At 51.1% G+C, this 26825-nt stretch overlaps 1 protein-coding gene across 7 annotated transcripts in view; it reads right to left on the bottom strand.

The window, feature by feature from the left end:
* Positions 1–3072: 3072 nt before the first annotated feature.
* ZBTB7C (zinc finger and BTB domain containing 7C) overlaps positions 3073–26825 on the bottom strand; it is a 105771-nt gene continuing 82018 nt past the window's right edge. For 6 of the 7 annotated variants that reach the window (XM_046905682.1, XM_040656622.2, XM_004949017.5 and 3 more), the window contains 3 exons: positions 20419–20533; positions 11249–12448; positions 3073–7408 (listed from right to left, as the gene is read on the bottom strand). In XM_046905682.1, coding sequence (XP_046761638.1) covers positions 6796–7408; positions 11249–12432 — 1797 coding nt within the window. In that variant the 5' untranslated portion in view covers positions 12433–12448; positions 20419–20533 and the 3' untranslated portion in view covers positions 3073–6795. Of the gene's footprint in view, positions 7409–11248; positions 12449–12573; positions 12786–20418; positions 20534–26825 lie in introns of those variants that run through there. The other variant, XM_046905681.1, reaches the window with a different exon arrangement.

The raw sequence follows: 26825 nt of genomic DNA, 5'->3' as shown, positions 1-26825 counted from the left end.
TGGTGAATTTAACAACATAAATTATTCATTACCCTAAACAAAGCCGTTCCCTTATCGGCTTCATCTTTACTTTCTCGAGCAGTAAATATGGCTGCAATTATTTCTGGTGCAGAAAACCCAATAAAATGAATTATCCCCCATAAACCTTCCCTTCTGCATCCAATTTTAAGGATGGTTACAAAAACATACTGCTAGAAGCTCGTTTCAGACATAACCCGATGAATTACGAAGATGCTGGAGGACGACATGCACATGCAGATCCTCTGAGGTTTTGGTTCTGCAACAGCGGAGACAACTGCAGATCAGGGTTGGGTTGAGTTCTGTCTCACATGGGTGGTGACCACCTGGGGATCTCATGACAAAACAGTCAGGGTCTCAACCCAGCCTGTCTCTGTATGGCCAGATGCCGCAGTCCTTGTTGGTCCCAGGTTAGCACAGCACAGCTCACACTGGTGATCTGGGCAAGATGGAGAACTAGGCAGAGGTTTTACCCATTTGGGGTTAATGCATGTTCTGATTGAGACAGGACAAGGGGGGGGGGGGGGGGGGGTGGGGGGGGGGCGGTTTTAAGCTAGCCTGCAGCAGGGTTTGGGGCTTTGTGGGTTTTGAGGTCCCTTCCAACCCAACCATTCTGTGGCTCTGTGATCTTCAATGTCCCTTCCAAACCAACTGTGCTGTGATTCTATGCATGCATTGCTGGAAGAGCACCATCTCTTTTCTGACCATTTTTCTGAATGTGAAGCAAGCCAAAAAAAAAAAAAACACAGCTGGGGCCAGTTTCTCCAGGCTGCCCAAGCACCAACACACACAGCTTCACACAACGGCTTCATTGGGATTTTAAACATCTCATAGCAGTTAAAACTCCTAAAGCAGCCTGAGCTCTCCCTTTGAATGCCACAGCAGCAGGAGCAAGGGGAATAATGCTGAACAGCTGATGATGATTCTGAATTCTGCACAGCCTTTACTTGGGCTCTGCACTGCACCTGGTCCTTGTCAGGTGAGATGCAGCTTTTATAGGATGATGCATTCACACCTGAGTTCCATTTCTTCCTGATCTCCTGTTCTTGGAGCTTGTCTGTCTCTCTCTCTCTATTCCAACTTGTTCACCTATCTGAGCTCTTGGAGTTACTGATCACATCCCAGCTGACAGCAAACATCCACCCGAGGGCAATGATGCATTCACAAAGATTAGGAGAGGTCATGCCATGACTCAAACCCCTCGATAGCAAATACTCCCCATGTCCCAGTGAGCAAGCTGCCCCCAGGTTGGCATGAGCCCGCTTCCCTGCTGGCTCCTAACACTGCAATTAGCTCCCAAACCCCTCCCTCCTCCTCCTGTCACAAATCCCATCGCACCCTTGGAGTGATCACGGCAAGAGCAGGCAGGCAGCATCCCAATCGATACGGCTAATGTATGCTCCCATGCTGCAGAGCCTCGGATTAAGCCATAATCCCCTCCGCAAAGATGGATCAAGTCATCATTTCCATTTTACAAAGAGAGGAGTGAAGGCAAGAAAGCTCAGCTGCTTCCCAGGAGATGCCCTGGACTCAACGCTGTGCTATCCCAACGTCTTTCCCAACCCATTGCACTGTGCCACTCAGCCCATGGCATGGCTGCAGGAGGTGCGGAGTCCTCCAGCTCCTTCCTGGTGACACAGGGACAGACCGCCCCCCTGCCACTTTTCAGAGCTTTGGGCTGAACCCATAGAGCTTTCCTAGAAAATACTGCATGTGCAACTTCTTCACAAATTGTACCGGAGGCCATGTTGGATGGAGCCCTGGGCAGCCTGACCTGATAGGTGGCAACCAGGCCACAGCAGGAGTTAGATGCTTGAGGTCCCTCCTGGCTGCCCATTTTCCTCTCCAAATAACCGCTGCCATCATGTTTAAAGTGGAGTGAGCATATGGGTTGGCATATGGGGAGTCAGAGCAGCAGCTGGTGCAGAGCCATGGGTGTGTGGGATGCAACATCCCCTCCGTGTGCATCCCTCCCCATCTGGGGATCTGCAGCTAGATGGTGCCTTGGGCCTTGTGGATGGCAAGGGATGCTGGAGGCAAGGACACAGTACCTGCCATAAAACAAACCCTAAAGTGTTTCTGTTTTCTACCCTGCTTCTCATTTTCTTGCTTTTCTTCCCTCCTCTTGGGCCAGAGATGGTTTGGGCTTCAGGATCTCCACCCTTTGATGAGCAGGGGCCTTCTCCTAAGGTCAAAGAATCATAGAACGATAGAATGGTGGGTTGGAAGGGACCTTGAAGATCACAGAACCATAGAATGGTTGGGTTGGAAGAGACCATGCCAGGACCAAGTGCTCTGGCACCACATCCTCAGGTACCCACATGCTGCAAGGGAGCCATGAGCCTGTGCCTCAGTTTCCCCCCAGAAGTAAGAAGCATTACAGTCTTTTCTTGCCAGAAACATCCAATCAGGTGTCTTAACTAAGAACTCAGGTTATGGAGAGCTCAGGTGGCTGCATAAGCCTTAACTGTTTCACAGAAGATGCCAAACTCCAGCAAACACTGCAGAAGATGGTCCTGCTGAGAAATCCCAGCCCTATTAACTCTGGAAACCAATGGCACCTTTCCACCAGGATGAAGGCAGGTAAATCTTTTAATCCAGGAACAGCCCTCCCCAAATCAGAGCCCGTATGAGGCTGCAGATGGCTATGGGTGGGCTGTCTGCACCAGCACGGGAATAATGATTTCGTTGTGGTTAGCTGGTGTGCAGAAAGCTTTTGGTTAGTAGATGCAGTAGGACTCGATGGAGGACCGAGCCTGCCCCATACAACCACGATCCCAAACCTATGGGTACCGCTGACAGCCGATGTCGCCAGCGCTGCTCTGGTGGCAGAGATGTCCGCAAGCCACCACACGAGGGCAGTGCGGGTTTGAGCTGCCGGCAGCTCGTGGACAGCAAAACCCAGAGGGATGGAAAAACCCCAAAATGTGCCCAGGGCACCCCTGTTTTCCTGCGGGCTTCGTGTGAGGGCACTGCACCCACTCGTGCAATGCCACCGTCCCACGCCATCCTTCCCCGCGTCCCAGCACAAAGAAAGGACACAGAGCCACTCACTGCTTCGGTAACACTTTATTTTCCTCCAGGGGTGTAAAATGTGCAACAGGGACACCTATAGGACAGCCGCTTCATTAGCCAAGGGGAGTCGCGACCAAACGAGAGAGGGGAACAAGAGATCTGACAGCATTCTGCCTACAGCCCATAGTGCAAGTCGTGTGAAACACCAGTTCGACACAAGAGAACAATGAACAAAAAGGCATTTCCACGCCACAGGTATGTTCCCTACAGCCAGCGGGGTGGCACAGCTCCTGGGGCCAAAGGGGCAGAGAGCAGCAGGGCCATGGGGCATCTTCTGCAGGAAGGGCTTTTGCCTGTTTCCCTTTTCTCTGTTTTGTTTTTCCACTTGGGAAGGAAGTCACACGCAGCCCAAGGAGGTGCAGGCTGTGCCACAGGGTGACAGCAGACCCCACGAACCCAATCACGAGGCATTCCCGACAACAAAAAGGTCTCCCTATATTTGCCTCTTGCTGCCCAAAGTGCAAGCTTCCTTCCTTTCTTTTTCTTTTCCTTTTTGCTCTGGGTGCTCCAGCAGATGACAGCAGCTGCTCGAGAGCAGAGTGTAGCCATATGTTGCTGCTAACAAGCATCTCCCAAAGCTGGTTTTCTTCCCGTCATTCCCATGTGCCCGATTAGCACACGGCTCCTCCGAGCGATTTTCACATATTCATTTCACCCTCCCCTTGCAAGTCCTTTTTTTTTCTTTTTTTTTTTCTTTTTTTTCTTTTTTTTTCCCTTTTTTTTTTTTTTTTTTTTTTTGACATTATAAGTAAATCAGAATATAAGATCAGGTTGAAAGCCACAAGATTTAAAATATAAAATGAAAACCTCGCTCCCCAAGGTGAAGGCGCTGACAAGGATGCTCAGCACCACGTGAGCTGCGAAGCCAGATTTGGGAGACCAGAGCTCTCTTAGCACTGTACCTCTCTTTGCGGAGGTGGTAGGGTTTGTCTGGCCTGCCCCGGATGGGCTGGACAACATCTGGCTGCCCGAACACCAGCAATGTCAGTGGTGGTGAGAAGCTTCACCATAACTCGCTGCAAAAGTAGGGCAGTGAGACCAAGCTAGATTTCCAAACCGCATGAGTAGATGGAAGAGAGACCACCATAATGATGCTGAAGGTGGTCCATCCCCAACTTGAACAGGGGAATCACTCTCCTGCCTGCTTCCATGCAACCAATGGATGGAAATCACTTGGCAGGCACAGTCGTGGAATCACTCAGTTTGGAAAAGGCCTTTGAGATCATCCAGTTCAACCCATCCCCACCATGCCCACTAACCAGGTGCCTAAAGATGAGGACACCTAAAGCTGAGCGTTCAGCACGGGGGTGTCTCAATAGGCACAGGGTGCCTATTCTCTAGTGTGGAATTTGAATGACACGGAGTGGGTCCCACTGCTGACACCCACAACCTGCCCTCCAGGCTCCTACACCTCTTTTAAAAAATAGCATTAAAATAACGTGGAAATTCTGCAGCTTCTTAGCTGCAGTGTGAATGATGGGATCACAATGGTATCCGCTGTCGGGGCCTGCCACAGCTGGACCACAGGACATGGGGTAAGATGACCAAGGACCACCACCCCATAAGCTGCATAGAGCCCCACAGCATTGACTCACAGAACCACAGCCTGGCTTGGGCTGGAAGGGACCTCAAAGATTACAGAACCATAGAACCACGGAATAGTTGGTTCAGAAGGGATGTTAAAGCCCATCCAACGTGGCCTCGAGCACCTCCAGGGATGTGGCACCCGCAGCTCTCTGGGCACCTTCCACAGTGCTCTGCTGCTGGGATGGGATGTCAGCCCCACCCACCAAAATACCTGTGGCCTGGAGTCACCGTGTGCCACCACCATAGGGTTTGCTCTCCTCCACCCACCTGCCCCAAAACGCGCACCCAGCTCTGTACAACCCAACCCAGCGCAACGCGGGAGAATCAACCTTAACTCATTAGTGGCCATCAGCATTGCCATGCCAGCATCCCCATCCAGTGGGGTGCTGCAGAACGTGTGGTCGCTCTGGATTTCCAAAACTATGTACAGGTGGAGCCGAGGTTGGGGGGCAGCTCAGCTTCCTCAGCGTGGCCACAGGCAAGAGCACCAAGTCCTGCTAATAATTTAACAGCATCAATTCATAGAGTTTAATAAATACGTAAAATTCTTTCTTTTTTTAAAAATTTTCATTCGCTTTCTAGCTTCAATGAAAGTTAAGGGTGATTGTCCCGTGAGTAACTAAGGCAAATTTATTGGTGTGTGTGTTTCTCTCTCCCCTTTTTTTTTTTCTTTTTTTTTCTTTTTTTTTCCCCCATTGTTTTGTACATAAAGCAATCACATAAAAATAGTTATAAATAGAAAAACTGCAAATGTTTTCCCCCATAGACAAACAGGAAAAAAAAAAAAAAAAAAAGCAAAATCACAAATCAGGACAAAAACAAAAAAACAACCCCCCCCCCCCCTCCCCCCCCCCACAACGTGCTTCAAGTTCTTGTAGATCATACAGTACTCAGCATCTTTGGATATTTTACAACGACTCCAAAATAAACACCTGAAGGAACCAGTCCTCTACAAAACATTGCCGTGTAGGAAGTCGGCACAGAGTTAAAAGAAAAAGAGTTTGATGCAGCTTCAAAAGGTTTTCTTTCTTCTCTCCGTACGTTTTTCTCCACTACCCCCATCCGCGTCAGAGCGGAACCATCCATGGGCAAGCCAAGGACTGGATGGAGATGGACGGCGGCCCCCTCGTCCCCTTTCATTTGTCGAAGCAGAGGAAAGGAAAAGCCACACTTCTTAGCATTTAGATCTAAACCAGCAAACGGTGGACACAGATGATTTCTACTCTCTGGCAAGCAGACAACCACGTCTGCAAGAAACTTTTTCAGTGGCCCCTTCCCCACAAGGCCCCCTTGATGCCAGCAGCAGGAAAATTTGTGCATCGGAATTTTTTCCAACCAGCACTGCAGATTCAGGGACACCCAAGCGTGTGGTTGAGTTTTGCCATCAACGTGTAGGTAGGAATTAGACAGAAGAGTGAAGTGAGGACCAACATCCATGGTCAGCAATGGTGAATTCTCAGTGAGCAATTCCGAATCTTTGGTTTGAAATGATTCTCATTTCAGAATTCCCTCGTGGTTTGTTTTCCCAAAGCTCCGGATCTAAACATTTCTGATTCTCCCCCAAATCTTTCTTCACCTTTTTAAGCAACTGGAGTGAAAATGCTCAAAATGAGGTTTGGTTCTCTGTGTGAAATTGAGAAATGGAAAAAAAGAAATAAGCAAAATATCCCCTTTTCCACCCAGATTCCACCTGGGTGATACTAGAGCCTTTTTTTTTTTTTTTTTTGGATGGTTTAGGACTAACCAACCAGGATCCCCTTCAGAACTAGTTTTGTTGCCAGAGTTAGGAATTAACTAAAAAAAAAAAAAAAAAACCCATGAAAAACAACAACAACAACAACAACAACAAAAAACAACCAACAACTCCCAAAAGTCCTTTTGACCCGAACGGCCAAGGAATGTAACATACCAAACCCAAGTCTGGACGGCTCGTGGGCGTCCAGTGTCCCCCAAGCAGAGAGTCCCTGGGATGGCCATGCCCCATGCTAAGGCAAGTGACATTTTGGGAGCGCTGAGGACAACAGCAGCCTTGGACGGAGCCACCAACGTTGGGTGACCCAACCCCGAGCGCATGGCGGAGTCTGGCGGGGAGGAAGGCAGCGGCCCCACCGTGAGCTAGTTGGTGGCCTCCGAGATGGGCGCCACGTGGCCCAACCCCGCCAGCCCGCTGAACCCTGTGCCCCACGGGTCGGCCAGAGGGAAGAAGGGTTGGGCCGCCAGGTTGTCGCTGTGGCCAAGGGCGAAGGCGAAGATGCCCGCGTTCCGCTCCATGTCCAGCTGTGCTCGCCGCAGCAGCTTCCTCTGGGTGTCCTCCAGCTCCTGCAGGCTGAACGCCGCCTTCGTCCCGCTCAGAAAGTGCTCGGGGCTGGGGCCGGGAAGGCACATGGGAAGGCCGCCCACCTCCTCCAGGGCTGGCGGCACCATGAAGGCCTTCTCCACCGGTGGGCCGCTCGGCCCGAAGAGCAAGCCAGCCGCCCGCCATGCTGCCGGCTTGCGGCCCCGGCGCGGCCGCGCCATCCGGCAGCTCTGCCGCTTGACGTGGCGGTGGAGGTGGTCGGAGCGGGTGAAGCTCTTGTAGCAGAACTCACACTGGTAGGGCCGGACGCCCGTGTGGATGCGCATGTGGTTCTTCAGGTCGTAGTTGTGGACGAATTTGGCGTTGCAGTGGATGCACAGGTAGGGCCGTTCTCCCGTGTGCTTCCGCATGTGGATTTTGAGCTTGTCCTGCCTGCAAAAGAAGAGAATTCGGCCTCAGCCCTGCACTGCAGCGTTCTGTGGACCAACCCAAGATGGCTCAGGTTGGGAAAAATCTGACAAACCCACCCTAAACTAACTGGAAAAACTCGTAGAGTCATAGAATTGCTTGAGCTGGAAGGGGCCCTGAAAGGTCATCTCATCCAACTCCCTGCAATGAACGGAGTCAAGGTCCCTTCAACCCAAACCATTCCTATGGTTTTGTGCTTCCAAGGAATCTTTAATGACCTTTCCAACCCAACCATTCCATGGTTCTGTGGATGATCATTAAGGTCCCAGAATCGTAGGATCACAGCGTTGGAAAGGACCCTTAAAGGCCATCTGCTCCCACTGCCCTGATGAATGAACCGTAAAGCCCACAGCTCCATCAGCCCTGTCCCGCCCAAACCTGGCTGTCTCCAAGGATAAGGCAGCCAACACCTCTCTGGGCGGATGCTTCAACACACACACAGACTATCTAGAGTAAATCCCATGCATAGATGACCACATCTGGCCGCTGGGTGTCTCCGCAGCCCAGGTTTGTAGCTGGCGGCTGGCAGCACAGTGCTGCTCTGCACGACGGCACCTGCTCAGAAAAGGTTTAGATACAGGGCATGGTGTAGCACCCATTCCCACGGCATCTATCTATAAAGCTCACCTCTTTTTTAAGCAACAACGGAGAGCTACCAGAATATTTCCCCTAGCTGGCAGCCCAGAAGCTATCTGTTTGTTGTTTGTTTTTCTTTATTTTGTGATTTCTCCTTCTGCAAAACTCACAGCTGAGGCACACAGTTGTAATAAGAGAAGCTGGGTGCACATGAACTGAGCCATAACACGTGAGAGGGGTCTCTACACGGAAAGTAAGTGAATAGCAAAGTGGGAGAACTCCACTGATTTGGGGAATGCTTTCAGTCTGATCCCTCCAAGGCATCAGGAAGAGTGTGGAGAGTAGATGGAGTAATGTCATTAGCACATAAAGGATATAAGGATGACAGCAGAGGAAAAAACAAGCCCAAATACACTGATGCTGGCAAGTTCAGCTCTCAGAACCCACATGCTGCTGCCTACATCCTGATTCCTGCTATTCTGCTATCTTTGGCATGATGATCTAGTCCTGGTATCTGCATGAGAGCTCACACTGCTCCATGCACAGGGCAGAGCAGACCCAGCATTTGTACCCATGTTTGTGTCTTTCACCCAGCTGTGCGTAGGGGACACAGAGCCCATGGTCTTGGAGCTCTGCTCGTGGGGATGTGCATCTCTTCTGGGTGCTCCTGCTTGCCTCAGTGGTGCTGCTGAGGTCACCTGGGTGGTGGGGATGGATGGAGGAGGGCAAAGGAAGCACAGGTTGAGTTCATGGCCCAATACATCGCACCTGGGACTACCCTAGGCAGGGCTCCATGGGTTCTGCAGGCACAAAAATCCCACTGAGAGGGGTCTGCAAGCCTCTAAGCAGAGATATAGGACTCCATGAAGGATGCAAAGAGGTGTCCCCAAGCAGCAAAGCCACTTTGTCACCACCTGTAAGGAGCTGCCCCAGTGCTTTCCCAAGGTTTGCAGCTCATGCAGCACTTTGGAAGGCAGAAAGAAGCACCTCTGGTGCTCCATGGGGACGGAACCCGAGAGCCAAACGAGAAACTGTCAAAGATGCCCTTATTCTGAGATTTTAGCGAAGCCACATTTCCCCTCAGTCTCCCAAAGTGCTGAAATCAGTTCTCAGAAGCAGACAAAGCAGCACAGCAAATTGCAGCCCAAATGGATAACGTTCAGTGGAGCTGCAGGCAGATGGACACAGGGTCACGTAATGGGAAGTGTTGGGAAACGGTAATGAAAAGCAGAGCTCCCAGCTTCACCTATAATAGAATTTAAAGCCATGTATGCCATGTTTAACCTCACAGGATCGCTGTTCCTAATAAAGGTACTGCATGCCAGGCCTGTAAATCCTGCATACAGGATGACCATGGTGGGTGCTCTTCTCGGCTGGGTGCTGCGTTTGGGGCACCTGTGGGGTGTGATGGAGAACGCTGGATAAAGCAGAGGGAGAAACACACCCTCCCTGTGTGAACGTCCTCAGTGCAATTGCATTAGGAGAGCGATGAGGGCTCTGCAAGCTGTCACAGCACGAATAATGTGAACAAATAACGTTAACCTTTCTGGCTGCAATAGTTTCTCCTTGAGCCCTCTGGGGCTGTCCTGGTGGGAAAGCTGAACTATTTGCAGTGTTCTCTGTAGGGCTGGAGCAGTGCACTACAGCAGAGCAGAACCTGAGCAGCCTTTGTTGAAACAATTAACAAGCTATTAAATGAAGTCCTGAGGGCAGATGGGCCTGGGAGTGGGGAGTGGAAGAGGCAGACCCTGGCTGTGAAGACCCACAAAGTGATGGTGATTGCATTCAGTGGGCATTCAGTACCTCATTTTCTCTCTCTCTCTCTCTCTCTATGATTCTCCTCCTGCAGAGTGCCACGAATGCAGAAAGGATGCACAGGAGGGATTCATCCAGAAACCCGACCCACAGTACTCCCCTCCATGATGCTGACCCAGCCCTTCTATCACAGCCTGGACCAGAGACAGGGATAGCCAAGCTCTCCTCTGAGCCCTCCTATGCATTTTCACAGTGCCAACAGCACTCTATGCCTCAGTTTCACCAGCCAAAGCCAATGATACAGCCCTCGTTCCTATCAGATTTGGGCAGCCGTACACTACAACCTCCAGAAGGGCTTCTTCCCATTATCCCCATTATGGGAATGGTGTCAACACATCGTAACAGAGAGGCTGCCGCGTTGATGGAGAGGAGCATGGGAATTTATTTTTGGGAGCATGGAAACATAGTTTTGCCCATCATCTGCATAAATTCCACTCGAATGCTATCACAGAGCTGAGAGAAGAAAAGAGGCTGAACACGAAGCACCCCAGGGGCCCGGCCATTGTCACCAGCTCCGCTTTGCCCACTGTGAGTATTATTGTCCTCTGGCTCAGCCTAATGGGGCTCACAGCCAGGAGCTGAAGCACCATCCTCCTGTCAGAAAGCTTTATTATTATTATGGTAAAGATTGTACTCATTAGATATTAATTATACCCAGCAAGAGCAGGTCCAGGAATCTATTTGTCTCTGCTCTACAGTTAAATGTGCCCAGACTTTCAGAGCAAGCTGCAGCATGACATGTGCATAGCTCTATTGGAGCCTGCTCCAGTTTTTCACTTCTGAGGGCTCTGCTGGGGTGCAGAGAGGTGCAATGGTGCCTATCTGTGGGCAGCCTGGCCTTAGGGCTGGTCTCATCCAACGTGCAGTACCCAACCCATGTAGGCTGATGCAGAGGTGTCAGGGGGTGCTGATGGCATAGGCAATGAATCCAACCCTTGCAAACCAAAATGCAATCGTTAGGACTGCTCCAGCCTCAGAAAGCACAGACACTGTCATAATCAAACAAGTGCAACTTGATTGCTGCCTACAGCAACGCCAAAATGGTGCACAAACCAAACCCAAACTAATGACTTCCCTCCACTCAGTGCCCTTCCCACTCAACGCATCTCCCAGCGTGGTAGGGATGAAGCTCCCGTGCCTCTTTGGCCACAAGCTGCCATCTGTTTTCCAGCTCCCTCTTCTCCCAGTGTTGAAAATATCCCATTGGTTCCTTAAGTTTTGTCCTGCGAGCAGCTACGATCTACACCTCACCCAAATGGGTGAGTTCATTTTCTTTCTTTCCCTCTTCTCCCTCCCTGTTTCTCAAAGGGACGGGGACCAGGCCCTGCTCTCTCTGCTAAGTTTCTGGGGACAAAAGGGACAAACAGCTCCGGAGCCAGCCCCCACCACCCCCCCAGCACGCCGGGTGCACACCTGGTAAAGCGGACCTCACAGATATTGCACATATACGGCTTCTCCCCTGTGTGGGTCCTCATGTGCCGGGGCAGCTTCCCGGCCCCCATGATGACTTTGTTGCAGATGGGACACTGCTGGGATGCCTTGGGCTTTATCTTCCTCTCTTCCTCCAGGGGCCACGGAGGAAAAACTCCTCCGAATTGGGTAGCGCTGAGGAAATTGAGATAAGCGCTATAGTCGGTCTCGGCCTTAATGTGCCCTAAGGGAGCTGCTGGGGTGTTGGTAAACATGTCCTTGAAGAAGTCGTTAGGGAAAGGAGGCGGAGGCAGCTCTTCCTTCTCCTCCTCTTCCTTGATCTTCCTCTTTTTGATCACCAGATCCAAGGGGCCGTTGTCTATCTGCGGCTCTTCGAGTTGGGGAAAGCTGCTAAAATCACCATTCCACAGATGGGGGAAGAAGGGAGGGGCAAAAGGAGAGAGGGCTGGCCTCCTTTCTGGGATGTTTGCCTTGGGGTACAAGTTTTCCCTCAGCAAGGACTCGATGGAAAAGTCTCGTATCACGCCCAAGTGTCCAGAGGTGTTGTTGGCCGGGTAGTGATTTGGAAAGTCTTTAGGTGCTTCGGTAAATGCTTCTTCAGTAAGATCAGACTTGGAAGGGCTTTGGTGACAGCTTACTTCTTGGCCATCAGTCAGGTTCTCCTGATTGACAAAATCTTCCACTTCTTCTTCCTCTTCCTCCTCTTCCTCCTCATCTTCATCTTCGTCTTCATCATCATCTTCATCCTCTTTGTCATCTTCCTCCTCCTCCCCTCTGCCGGGCTCCATGATTTCCAGGCAGACGTTGATGATGCACTGGATCTCCAGCATCTTGGCAGCACTGAGGATGTGCTTGACGTTGGAGGCGGTGATGGTGAGGGTTGAGGTGTAGGCAAACTCGAGGATGGCAGAAAGTGCTTCAGGCTTGACAAAGTCAATCTCGTAAACATAGGGCTGGTCAGTTAAAGTGCCGGTAGTGAAGAGTTTTTTGAAGTACTTGCTGCAGGCAGCAAGGACAGAGCGGTGGGTCCGGTACTCCTGGTCTTGGACGATGAGGATGACATCGCAGAGGAGACCATCATGTCGCTGTTCATTTAGACCACATAGGACCTCGCTGCTGTGGTTTGGGAATGGGATCCCAATAAGATCTTCAATGCCATTGGCCATATTCTCATTTAGTGCCCTAGGACAGGACAGAACACAGACAGCAGGACATGAGCAGGGGGTTCCCAATCGGTAGCACCAAAACAACCCTGCCTCCCCATTGTGTCCTCCTCCCCACTGCCCCACTCGCACCCCCACCATCACCTGCTTCCATTTCGTCTCTGCATCACCTTTAAACCCTTCCACATCCTCTGGGATTTAACTCTGCTTCCCTCTCCCGTACTTCCTCTGTCTCCTTCCTCCTCAGTCCCCACCCTCTCTACCTTTCATAACCACCACGTGCTCCTCTTGCACGCCCTTCCCCCAGGAACCTTGTGCAACGAGCCCCTCCCCATCGTGCTTCCTCCACGTCCTCCCACAGCCAACATCTTTCCAGGCACACGTTGGATCTGCTGTGTGGGGAAAGGGTGATGCTGCATTGCTTCACACTGCTGAGTGCTGGCACCTACACCTCCAAAACGGGACTGCGGAGGGAGTGCCCTCCCATCCACACAATGCTTTGGGGACTGACTTCACCCAGGAGCTGTGCTTGCTCCAGTCCCGTCCTTGGACTCGTTGGCACGGGACCAGGTGCCACAGGTCTGGAGGTTGCAGCCAAGGACTGAAGATGCAGCTCTGCATCCTGCAGCCCGAGCATCAGCTCCCTGCTAATTATGGTTGTTGTCTGAAACAAATTGATTCATTACAGCGTGCTGGGATTCACCATGTTAACCAGCTACGCCAGCTCCGTAGAAAATCTCCTTTTAAACTGCCCATAAACAAAAGCAAATCTGATGTGTTCTCCAAGGTGAGTGTATGATCATAAACATTCCCTGAGACAGGGAGGAGGAGACGCCTTCCTTCTTAGGGCCTGATATGCTAAAATGAGACATGTTCAGTGGGCACGGTGGGGATGGGCTAGGGTTGGACATGGGGATCTTAGAGGTCTTCTCCAACCTTAATGATCCCATGATGAAATCAGTAAGATAAATTAAATTTCTGTTGTGGTCTTGGTCATTTTCATTTCTGTTTGGAAGGAGAATTAGCACGAAAAGGTTGTCACATGAAGAAATGCATCTTCATGTCAGTCTATGTTAATTGCTAATCGCCAGATCACGCTCTGAGTGCAGAAGATACCAAAAACAGGACATCAAGCCACCCTGCCCATTGTTTGCAGTGGGTATCCTTGCTTCTCCCCCAACACTTGGGTCCATCCTTCCCAATTCATGCATCGTCATCAAGAGAGTGAGCAAACTGGAATTGGAAGATGGGGGGAACACAGTTATGGCTCTCCATGTTTAGCAGGAATTGAGAAGGGCAGCTGTTGTGCCTACACATGGTCAATGGGCACAGCGGGGATGGGCTGAGGTCAAACTTGGTGATCTGAGAGGTCATCTCCAACCTTCATGATTCTGTGATGCTATGCTTCTAAAACAATGCACAGCTCCTGTTGGTGGAAATGGACTCATTTTCCCTTATCTTCCACTCCTGGTCCTCCCGTGATGTGGTTCTGTTAAGCGAAGCACTCAGGAAAGCCAATAACTTCACAGGATGCCAGCAAAATTGAAGGTGATTTTATCGCACTTGAATACTTTGGGGTGGGTGGGAAGCAAGACAACCCTGGCAATTCATTTACATACATTTGCAGAGAGGGCATTTTTCCCCTTGGGCACTCAGGCTGAGAAGTGACCTTGTAGTTCCCACGCCTGGGAAAGGGCAGCTGGGTTGGGTGGGAGTGGAGCCTTCCTCCAGCTCCCTCCTTTGACTCCTCCCAAGCCCAGGGTGGGGTCCTTAGAAATCCCAGGCACAAAACCAGCATCCGCAGCCCCGGTGTCTGAGGACAGATCTCACTCCCCCACATGAACCCTGAACCGACCTCATGGAGTTACACAGAAAATCCTACTTCTTAGCAAATGACAGCATTGGTAAAATAAACTTGGGAAGGAAGAAAGGTGGAGGACACCTCGCATAGCCGTGTTCTAACCAGGCTGAGGATGACATCTTGAAACACTGCATTTATGGGAATGCTTCACACTCATCCACCTCTTTCACATGAAAAAAAAAAAAAAAGCCCTATTTTCTCAAGTGAGGGTCCTGCAAGATGCTCCTCCCACGTTGGACTTCTTATCCAAAGAGTGGTCAGGCGCTGGCACAAGCTAAACAGGGAGGTGGTGGAGTCCCTGTCCCTGGAGGTGTTCCAGAACCATGGAGATGTGGCACGTGGGAACATGGTCAGTGGGCATGGTGGAAGTGGGTTGGGGTTGGTCTCGGGGATCTCAGAGGTCTTTTCCAATCTTGTGATTCTATACTGGTCGTGCTTCCATCATGTAGGAGCAGACACACGGGGCTACTTGGAAAGTAATGCCCACATTTGAAAGAAATGTCCCAATCTGATGAATAACCACCTGTGATGTGCACTTACAGGACTGCTCAAAGCTCATCCCAAATGCAACCATCCCACTCCTCACGGAGCACAGCATCCTTAATGCTCAGCCCCTGCAGGCAGAAGCTCTGTATCTGAATAATCCAACCATCCAGCAAAACATCCCAGTGGGGTCTGGACCCACATTCAGGGCACCGAGCATCCTGGCCACCTCAGAACCATCCAGCAAAGCGTCCCACAGGGATGTGGGCTACATTCAGCGTGCTGAGCATCCCAGCCACCCCATCCTGCTGCAGGTGAGGCAGCCAGCAGGATCCCAGCTGCTCTGCTCATCCCCATTCCTTTTCCACGCCAACTCCCGCATCCGTGGTGCTCAGCACCCGAGGGACTGACACTTTGGCTCTGCTGCTACTCTTCCTTCCCTCTGCTCTTTCCCAATCCCTGCAGCCGGGGTGGGCTGGCTGCTCTCCCTCTTCCATCCACCAGCCCCACATGTACAGTGCTTTTTGCCCCGGGTTTATTTGCACCTTCCTAATGAAGCAATTAAGATGTGCATGCGAGATTACCCTCATCTGTCAAAACAGAACAGCTCCTTTCTGTCAGATACGCTGATTTGCACAGCTCCAGACCGGGGATGCTCTGAATCAACAGGGATGCTCCCACCCCACTGCCTCCTCGGAAAGGTCCTTTCCCCCCTTCCCAAGCCTTATCCACCAACAGGGAATCGGGGGAGCAGCGGTGGACGGCTCTCCCAGCACAGCCCCACTCACTCCATCCTCAGAAGCACAGAGCGAGCGCTGGGATCCATAAACCTCACGTTGAAGGGCTGGAGGATGTAAAAACCAAAAAGGCAAATATTTCCCTAAGCACGCCTCCCTGCTGAACATCTTGTCTCCAGCACAAGGTATGATTAACCACCCGCCCTCGCACCCAGCGCTTCCCCCTGCGGCTGGAAGGTGGGGCGGTGCTGCTTCACCTGCATCGTTCTGCCCCGCTGCTGAGCACCCATTCCTGTCTCCCTGCAGGGGAATCGTTGGATTTCTCGTGGGGATGATGGACAGCAGGCCCAGGGGTGCGGTGGGAGGGGAGCAGCTTGATGGTAATATTGCTGGCTGATGGGGAGCGGCGTTGCCCCTGGGACAAACCCTGCCTGGGGACAGCGAGGCTAAGCCAGGAAAATGGCTCATAATAGGATTCTCCACCCCCTGAGCACTGAGAACCCCTTCCACCCCCCCCCCCCCCCCCCCAGAAAAAAAATAATAATGGTGATTTTGCTTAGATCTAGGCAAGGTAGACAAGGGCAGAGGTTTCCAAGGTGATGCTTTTGTGCGAGGAAGGATGCAAACAGGGTCACGCTGACCGGGAGGATGCTCAGAGCGAGGACGGGAGGAGGCATTGTGGGCTGCTGCTGGGAAGGGGAAAGGGGTTTGGTTGTGTAAATAATGCTTCAGGGATTGAGATCACATGGGTGGCCTCTAGCCTGGTGGCTCTCCAGTGCCAACTGGATTTTCCAGTATTAACACTAATCTCGGAATAAAATCCTTGGGCACACCAGGATCTGCCCTTATCAACAGCTACCATCTCCCTGGCACACTGAGCCTGCAGGGACCCTACACACACTACTCAGTATCTTGGGGTCTTCTCCAACCTCAGTGATTCCACGATTCATCCAAAAGCAAAATTAACGTGAAGTCCCATCAGGGAATCCAAAGTAAAAGGGGTTGGATAACCCTTTCCAGCCCATCAATCCTGGCAGTGCTGTACTTTAGCACTACTCTGTTTTAGTGACAGCCATTCTTTCCCATTTCCAGAATCCACACAGAAAATAAGAGTCAGACTTGATGATCCTCTGTAGGATCTGGCTGCCATCAGCTGCAACAGGAATTGCACCCATCCCAAACCCATGGGGGATTTAAGTTAAGACTGGGAGATTTCTGGTTATTTCTACTGGTACCATCCCTAAACCAGCCTGAAAGCCCCAGCATCCCCTTAGATTTACACCAAGGTCCCAGCCCAACCTTTACATCCAGCTCCTGGGCTCCAGGACGAAGTTTGAGGTTTGGACACCCAGGGAATCCCAGGTGACACCCAGCAGCCCCACACGTTGTAGGACCAATACAGCGTGGATGCTGAAAACATTGTTGGGGTCCCAAATAAAAGCAAAGAGGAGTTCTGGCAAGAGCAGAGATCAGCTCAGTGCTTCCTGTAATTGAAGGGCTGCGTTTCTGCTTTCTGGCTTCTTGAAATTACCCAGCACGCTTTCCAGTTTTAGAGTTCATATAAATCTCCAAAATCAGGAGCTGTGGGTCACTGTGGGCAGCATCTGGATTAAAACCGAATGCCATACGATGGGGCCACCTCTTGTGCTGTGCAGGTTTTGGCAAAGGGGGATCCCAGTGATAAACGAGCCTGAGCAGGCAAATAAACATAATTACTGGAGCTGTATGGAAGGCACAGCCCATATCCAGATGGTGCTGCGAGGACTGCACCAACTCATTGGAACGGGGCAAATGAATTAACCATGCTGTGGGAAAAGCTGCTGTGGGAGCGGGTGTGGGGTGGTTGCATCCCGCATGGATGCATGGTTTGTGTTGGAAGGGACCCTAAAGCCATTCTGATCCAACTCCTGTCCCCCCATCGTAGGATCACAATATGGTTTGGATTGGAAGGGACCTTAAAGCCCATCCAATTCCAACCCCTACCACAGGTAGGAACTCCTCTCACCAGATCAGGTTGCCCAAAGCCCCATCCAACCAACTTTGAACACCTCCAGGGATGGGGCATCCACAACTCCTCTGGGCAACCGATTCCAGTCCTTGCTGCCCTCATTGTCAAACATCTCTTCTTTTTAATGAAGCAGCTTCTAGGTAACGAGGCTGGGGCTGGTTGGAGGGTAGGGTGCCCTGCATCCCTTTTGCTCCTCTCTGCTGGTTTTTGGGAGATGCTGCAGTGCTGGAGGTGCTCAGTGCCCAGCAAGGTTCCTTTCTGCAGGGCTCTACTCCTGCCCTGGTGCTCTCCTGGGCACACCTGGGTGTTCAGAACACTTCTGAGTGTGGTGTCACCGATACAGCACACAATCCTGGTGTCTGCACATCTCCACCTCCTATGCCAGCGGGGTGTGGATATACATGTACACACGTGAACCTACAGGTTCGTGTGCTCATAGATCCTCTGGGGTGTCAGAGCACGTCAAGCATAACGCAGCCGACTTTCCATTCATCCAATAATCCCAAAGGAGAGAAAATAAAAGAGAGAACAGGAGGAAAATCCTCACATGTCCCACCAGGATGAACCCTGAGCTGCTCAACCAGGTTCTCCAGCACCTCCACAGTGCCTGGTTGGGGTCTCACAGGGTGAGTGATAGTGATGGTGGCATTTTAGCCCATGTGTTTCTGGCTGCTCTCCTCCATCCCCACCTTGGTGCCAAGGGAGCTGCACCTCTAGCTTAACGGGGTGTATGTATGGGATAACATATCCTACATGCACACAACATTACCACTCCATTGGGGACGGGTGCTTCCTTCCAGCACGGCCTTAAAAATAGCAAAAAAAAAAAAAAAAAAAACCATTTCCTCCCATTCTGAGCTCTCCTGGGCTCACCCTGGGGCAGCCCCTCCGCTCCTCGCCACAGCCGGAGAGAGGAAAAGGAATTACAACAACAACAACAACAACAAAAAACACAAGAAAAGGCTCCCATTGAGCGGCGCACGCACTGGGTGGGTTTGCTTCCTGACAAAAAACACGATGGAAAATGTGCCCGACTCAACCATGGAAAACTGGTTTGGCTGCCGGCCTTCCGGGTGGACAGATTGCGACGGACTGGGCACAGCCTTACTGCAATAAATACACCCATAGAGCTGGGAGGGTCCATCCGGGGGTCCCAAACTAGCTGGGGAAAGGAGAGGGAAGCCTCGGAGCCGCTCCCTGTTTTCCTCTCCATCCCGAGAGAGAAATGCCAAAGGAAGGGCTCGGGGAGTATAAATAAAAGGGTCGGAGCACACGGAATGAGAAGCAGATGTGCGTGGTGCTGCTGCCCGCCTGAGTCACGGGAGGGTGGGGAGGGGGGGGGATCTCTATTTCGGTGCTGGGCGTGGGGTGCGGGAACGCAGCGAGGAGCGGAGCTGCAGCGGTGCTGGAGCAGGATGGGGCCGGCTGGCAGCAGGTATGGGCAGGCTCCAACATGGGGATTGATGGCTTCACCTCACATGGGGGGATTTTCCTCCGAAAACATGATTTTTCCTGCTTCATTGCTAATTGATGTCAAAGCCCTTAGCTCTGAGCGTACGGCTGTCCTGCTACGGCCAGCGCAAAGCAGCTCCCATAGGGACACGCAGCGGGGAGCAGTGGTAGCTTTGCACAGAGCAGCAATGCAGCCTGCAGGAACTCTGCTTGGTTCTCTGCATCAGGAGCAGAATCACAGAATCGTGGCATCATGAAGGTTGGAGAAGACCCCGCGATCCCCACGCTCAGCTCCAACCCACCCCACCCCACCGTGCCCACTGACCACGTCCCTCAGTGCCACATCTCCATGGCTCTGGAACACCTCCAGGGATGGGGAATCCACCATCTCCCTGTGCAGCCTGCGCCAGCACCTGATCACTCTGGAGAAGAAATTGTTCCTAATATCCAACTTGAACTTCCCCTGCTACAACTGAAAGCCATAACCTGAAATAGACTACTGGCCTCAGCCCATGCTCCCATGGCCAACCCCAACATGGGGCAAAAGTTTCATAGAATCGTGGAGTGCAGAGGGCACCCTGCCCCACACAGCTGACCCCCTAAAAGATGCCAGTGCCTCCCCATGGTAATTTAACCCAGGATAATTTGGGTCAATTTGATGGCTACAGCACCGCCTCTAACTTAACTCTTAGGCTCAGTGGCGTAAAACATTTGTTGATGTGGCCCTACCCTTGTGGCCATTTCCCAGGCCACCTTGTGACCCTATCACCTTTCCAAAATAGAATGCCTACAAAGCCAATGGAAAACCCCAAAGCAAAAAGGAGAGAACATCTTTGGGATGAAATGCACCCAGTTTCTATCCATATGAGTGTCCTCCCAGTCACACGCAGTCCCTTCCAACCAAACCATTCTATGGCTCTATGATCCTCAAGGTCCCTTCCAGCCCAACCATTCTATGGCTCTCTGATCTTCAAGGTCACCTCTAACCAAACCATTCTATGCTTCTGTGATCTTCGAGGCCCCTTCCAACCCAACCATTTTGTGATTCTATGACCATCTTCCTGCAAAGCCACACTTCCCTGCATCACTCTTCCTGCCCACGTGTTTCTCTGAGGCACACGGATCCCCAACCCCAGAGCTGAACATTTGCAGAGGAAACATGAATCCGCCGCAAGGACAGCCGGGGAAGGAGATGGCACTTTCATCCAGACTTCTGCTATGTGAACCCAGCAGTTAATGAGCTCTCTGAAGACCAGAGGTAACAGATGAGCATAACCTCACCGTGTGGCCAGGCATTGCATATCCAAAGACAGCTCCCTGTCTGCAGGGGACAAAATGATCTGTCTCTCAAGGTATGGAGCAATTTAACTACAGATCCGGGGTCACATTCAGACCTCATTTGTATCTCAGCTCCTCCTGCAAGCAGAGCCCCTCGATTCTGTACCAACCTGCTGGAAAGCTGAAAAGCAGCTGAATTAATTGTCCCAGTCCTGCAGATGTGTGCGTCAGCAGGGCCCAGCTTGGGGAATGCAGCCACAGCCAGTGGGAAACACAAGGTTTAACCTGGAAGAAGCAGAAGAAAAGATCTCCTGTTAGACATCTTGAGCACATGGAGAAAGAGCAGACAGTCGGTAGAGTTAATTGTTCAGCCGGTGCCAGCAGATACGGGGGGTGCAGGATGCTCCCCCCCAAAAAGAGGGGAAATCAGGAAAAAAAGCTCTGATCTGCAAAGAGAGCTCTGCCCCGCAAAGAGAGCTGCTCTCGCCTGTTTGCTTTGGCTGCCCTGGACTCCAGGCAGCTTCCAGCTGGGTCCCAGAATTGCTGATGGTGTTTGGACTCCGTCTGTACCCTCCCATGACGTGAGGAGGCATTCGGGACGATGGGCAGGGATCTTTTTTGTTTTTTCCCCCTAACAACTATATTTACTGCTCCATTTTGAACTCGCCATGCTGTCATTACGATGTCAGCCTAAATTACACGCGTGATAACTGTGGCATAAATGCATGCACGGGTTCACAAAGGCTTTACAAGGAAACATTTCCCAGGGACACTGGAGCTGCTCACATGCCTGGACTCAAAAGAGAAGTCCAGAGGAGACTTTGGATTAAAGGCCACTGCCTGCAGCCAGCTCTTGGCTGCTGAGGCTCAACAGATGAATTTTACGCTTTGGTTGGGCTTTTCTGGGGTAAGCATGTTCTTACTTCCACTGGTGTAACCATGCACTGAATCCAGGGGTTTCAGTGATGCTACCCTGGGTCTGCAGCAGTGCAAAGACAAGCTCCAGTTACCTGCAGAATAGTTTTGCAGCCAGATCACAAGTGAGCAGGTCCAGGGGTGCAAGCTGCACCATGAAGAGGTTGGCATGGGATTTACTGACAGCTCCTGGCTTACAACGAGAGCACGAGAGCTGGGTTTGGGACACAACACCATCCCTGGAGGTGTCCAAGGCCATGGATGGGGCCTGGGCAGCCTGAGCAGGTGTGGGGCACCCAGCCCATGACAGGGGTGGGGCTGGAGGGTGGGCTTTGGGGCCCCTTTCAACCCAACCATTCTATGGTTCTGTGATCTTCAAGGTCCCTTCCAACCCAACCATTCTAAGGTTCTGTGATCTTCAAGGTCCCTTCCAATCCTACCATCCTACAGTTCTGTCTTTCCCCATCATTCCTCTACCCGTGTTTTGCATTTCACTGCTCAGATGTGTCAGTCTCTGCTTACATGTATTATTCTCTATAAAGGAGCTAGAAGGCCATAGTAAAACAAGACACCTGGGAGTCTACCTCTGCATCCACTCATCCATCCTCTCATCTCTGCCATTCCTAATACACATTATGTAGTTTCACAAATGCTCCCCATGAGCAAAACCATTTATTCTCCCCATTTGCCCCACGAAACTCACCAAAACGTTCCCAAATACCATGCATATCATGTTGTTGGTTTTGGTTTGTTTTGTTTTTTTACCTTGCATTTTCAAGTGTATGCACCTATCTCCATTAGTCTCATGGGCAGGGAGGGACCCAGCACCTCACCAGCGCTGCACTTCAAAGCATCACGCCAGCATCAAACAGGAGCCGGGGCTTTCCTCGCCCAAGCTGGCACTTCAGCAGTGTTTGCAGTTGCACTCACAGCAAGTCCTGACCACTGCCTCTGTTTGCAAAGCCTGCCCTGAGGCCGCTGCCAGGCGTTGGGAGCATTGCTGGCATTCCTGGGGAGCAGAGGGGTGCGCTCCCCCTTTGCAGAGGGCATCGCGATGGAGCTGCTGCATGTTGCAAGCTACAGCACTTTGTAAGCCCCAGCACCCCACCAAGCCTTATGGAAGCACGCTGTATAGGAAAACATACGATCCAGTGCAACATCCTCTATGGCATGCACACAAATTGCGTGCATCAGAGAATATTTTCACAGCACTGTCTTTCCTTCCATTTATTTTAAGGAACGGAGTGTGGTTTCCTCTTGCTGCATTTCTCATATGACGCTTTAAAAATAAAACCTGAACCAATGTCAAACCAAACAGCTTCTTGCCCCAAAAATAAACAAGAAAGGGCTGCCTTTATGGCGAAGCCATCGGGAAGGAGAACACACGTCCCTCTGTGGCTGCACTCACCCAGCAAGAAAACAAAACTCAGCCTGAGTTTGGCACTGGCTTGCAGTTATTGGCAGTGATGTGCAGCGACTGACAGTGATCTGCAGCAATGTGCAGTGATGTGCATTGACTGGCAGTGCCTTGCAGTGATGTGCAGAGATTGGCAGTGACTTGCAGCAATGTGCAGTGACTGGCAGTGCCTTGCAGCAATGTGCAGTGATTGGCAGTGCCTTGCAGTGATTGGCAGCCCATCCTTTCTGCTGCTTCTCGGAAATGCACGCTGCCCAAAGCACGGCACGCTCAGATTTACGCACAGAGCTGGGCAACGTTAACAGCAGCAGAGCAGGAGCATAAATCTGCAGCCAGCTCCAGTCCTCGGTATTCTGAGTGCCGCAGAATAAGAATGAGGCTCCATGGTAAAAATAGGGCCGTGTCCTTCTGCACAAGGAGGGAGTTCTGAGGGTGCAGCTATCAATAACCATGCAAGCCATTTGCCTGTGACATCCTTAGGAGAGCACAGAGGAGACCCTAGGGGTCACTTAGGAGACGGGGAGGATGCCTTGCTCTCCTGCCCATCCAAAAGGCACACGGACGGTGCGGATCCCCTGGACACATATAATTATGAGGAGCCTGCAATGAGAAACTGCGATGAACGGCCAGCCCTAAAAGAGACAACTCCTGCCATAAAGCAGATTGGGAGGAGAAAGGGAAAATGGCCGTGCTCTGCCCTGCTTTGCTAAACTGGCAGATGGGACCGGTATTTCTCCTCTGAAACTTTAATGGGGAGAATATGATTCTGCTGCAAGCGTGTTTTATATGCCTGGTGATTAAAGAGGAAGGGAAGAGAGGAATTTACAGGACTGTGGAACACGGAGGACAGCTCGCTGGCTGCAGTGCTTCTTTATTTCCTTGTGATTCTTTTTTTTTTTTTTTTTTTTTCCCCTTCTTCTTTTTGCTTCCAGGCTCATGAGAAGGTGATGGATGGGCAGCGGTGGAGGCAGAACTCCTTTTGTGCTCACACGGCAGTGCTGCAGCACAGCCCACAGTGGCTGCACAGAAAGAGGTGTGCAGTGCTTCCCAGGGCTCCCTGCAGTGCTCCCCTGCTTTGCAGCCATCTCAGTCCCCCATCCCCAGCAGGCATTGCTATGGAACCGACCGCTCTGGGGCACATTAAACTCCTCGTCACAGTCACGTGCTTTCCAGGGTCACCTGCTCTTCTTTCTGCCCTGATAGAAGGAAGGTCTCTTGATGTGAAATCCTCCAGATTGTTATTTTTTGTCACCTCAGGGACAATCCAACAACTCATCTCTCTGCAGAGGCTGTCAGCAGCACTGGTACCACTGGTACCGCTGGTTTCTGCAATGTGGAATTGTGCCCGTCAGGACTTGGACCAAACGCTGTGCCCATTTCATGTCAGTCACCAACCAGCCCACACTTGGCAAAAAATGCAAGCCCATCTCAGCTATGCTGCATGACTGATGGCCGTGGGCCATTTTCCTCCCAGCCCCTGAGCATCCCCGATGTTAAATCTTGCTCTTCTTTCGCTCGGCTTTGCCATGACAACACAATCACTTGGCTCCCCGTGCCACATGCTCTTTGTCAGGGATGTGTCAGTTGGAAAATGAACTCTGCAGCCTGGCAAGATCAGCCGAAGGAGAGTAGTTCTCCATCAAACCAAGTGCTCTCACCCTTTTTTAGCTCATATTCACACTATGGGAGGAATTGAAGCCCTTGTGAAATCACTGTGCTAGTTACATGCATAGGGAGTATATCCACATTCTGCCCTCCTAGGGAATAGGCAATCAGACGTTTCCTTGCTTGGATAAATGCTGGGTGGGAGTTGTGTTTAACCTCCAGTTCCTGCCATACTCTTGCTGATACATTCCCATGAAAGGATGTGCATGCGTACACATCCTTCACTCAGAGCTGGATCTGCTCTTTGGAAAGAAGACTGGGGTAGATGTGACCTTGGGACATGGTGACTGGGCATGGTGGGGATGGGTTGGGGTTGGACGCGGGGATCTTAGTGGTCTCTTCCAACCTTAATGGTTCTGTGATTCTATGGTCTTAAGACTGCTTGTCCCATTGATGTGTTCCCATCCACCCACAGTAATATGGAAACCCATTCTCTGAGCTCACAGAACGGAAGCTCCGTACCAATTTTTGTATCATAAAATCATAGAACCATAGAACGGTGGGGTTGGAAGGGAAACCAAAGATCACAGAAACATAGAATGGTTGGGTTGGAAGGGAACCCAAAGATCACAGAAACATAGAACGGTTGGGTTGGAAGGGAACCCAAAGATCACAGAAACATAGAATGGTGGGGCTGGAAGAGCCCTCAAAGCTCATCCAGTCCTAACCCCCTGCTGTGGGCTGGTTGCCAACAACTCAGTTTGGCACCAGATCCTACCTGAAGGGGTGTTTTTTCATTGACTGAAAACTCTTCATTAAGAAACAGCATCTTAGATGCTGGTGGGATGCTGGGACGCTCCCTTGTACTGGATGTACATCCCCAACCACTCACCATGGGGACAGCACGGGGCTGATACAGAAGACAGTGGAGTTTGTAGGAAGGGAGAAGCAGTTAGAAACCGTTTGCAAGCCTTCCCATGATGTGGTTCAGCCCAGGAAGGTCACTCAGTGATTATAGGATTAGTGCTATGGGTGGAGTCCTTGTGCTGTCCAAGCAGAGGGAGGGAGCTCATCCCCTGCCGAACGCAGCGGGAGTGCTGTTACACTTGGCCAGGCAGAGGGTGAAGGTTCCCTCATTTCCCATTTCCCAAGGGGAGGGAGGAAAGAGCAACTTGAGGATGGAAAGCCTGGGTAAGAGGATAGCTGGAGAAAATAGGTGGGAGAGGCCGGATTGCCCCCAGGAGATCCAAATACATGAACAGGGATGTGGAGCAGGGTGGGAGGAGATAAAGGAAGAGGGAGGGAGATTACAGGAGGGCAGCAAGGAGGGGAGAGGAGAGGGGAAATTGCACGGGGCCTCCAAGGTCAAAATCAAAAGGATTCTTTACAGACTTAAAGCCAATGCCTTCACATTCGATTATTTAGCCTTCACACTAAGTAAATGCAAGTAATATATGGGTTGTTTTCTTTTTTACACCACTTGTTTTGCCTCAGTGTTGGGCATCTGTCATAGAGCGTGTTTAAATATAAGCAAAGGGAGGGTTGATGCAAACCAGTTGGGTTCCATGTGCGAGTCAGATTCACGCTGAAACGAAACTCCTCCACTCGTCACAATTTGTCTATTAATCCGACCACATGGACCCAAATGCCAGAGAGTTTAAAGTCGTCAAAACTCCGTGTTGGACTAAAACATATTTCGTTGAATTATCTCTCTCAACTGTAGTTAAGGAAGCGAAAGCTAAGAATGAAGCTGAAGGAGCCAGCTCTCGTGTCCTGGGGTGTCCAACCCATCAGCACGGCTAACATCAGTGACAAGCCACAGCAGGCTGATGTTGGGAAAATGGTGCCCAACAGGGGGCTCGGAGCTGCACTGTGAGCTCTCCAATGAGTTCCAGCCCATTAAACGCCAGGCTTCAGTAAAACATTATGGTGGGTCACATTTTAACGCGGGCAGAATCGGCTGGGGAATCACTGAGGACCCAAGAGGACGTTCCTTGGAGGAGAATAGAAATTCAGCTCTAACCTTTTCCTTTGCTTTAGATTTCAGCTGCCTCCTCCCCGCCCCGAACACCACTTCCTTTCACTCCATGCAGTTTTTATCCTTTGCCTCCCATCTGAGCACTGCAGGTCCCTGCTCCTCCGGCTATGCGGGTAAGAGCAGAAGCACAATGAAGCCCTCAGAATGGGGAAACTGTTGTTGAAAGAGGGAAAAAGGAGACAAGATCCACCTGGAAACACACGGGTGAGCACCACAGGAGAGAAACCAGAAACCAAGTGACGCATTATGGACCATGTAAAGGGTCAGGAGTGGAGCAAAGGGCAGAAACAGTGTCCTCTGTCCCCGATCCCAAGCATTTAGTACTTCCCTCTGTTCAGCTTTGACCTTACAAGTTCCCTTAACCTTCTCCTGGCAGCTTCCTAATGGGCACATAAATCTCTGGAGAGTATCTTAAATTCTTTTTTATCACGGAGTGTATCGGTGTGATAATAAGATCAGCCTTCAGACTCCCCATTAAGTCACAGAAGGTGTGGTCATCAGTCATGCTTCTCCCAGCCTTAATTGCCAGACAGACACTTTAAGTGGAAAGTCCACCTAATGAGCCCAATCATTAAAACATCCCCGGTTCCTATTTGAGATGG

The sequence above is a fragment of the Gallus gallus genome, chromosome Z (assembly GCF_016699485.2).
Source record: "Gallus gallus isolate bGalGal1 chromosome Z, bGalGal1.mat.broiler.GRCg7b, whole genome shotgun sequence".
NCBI lineage: Eukaryota > Metazoa > Chordata > Aves > Galliformes > Phasianidae > Gallus > Gallus gallus.
Note: the sequence above shows the minus strand (reverse complement) of the source record. Positions and strands in the feature narration are given on the sequence as shown.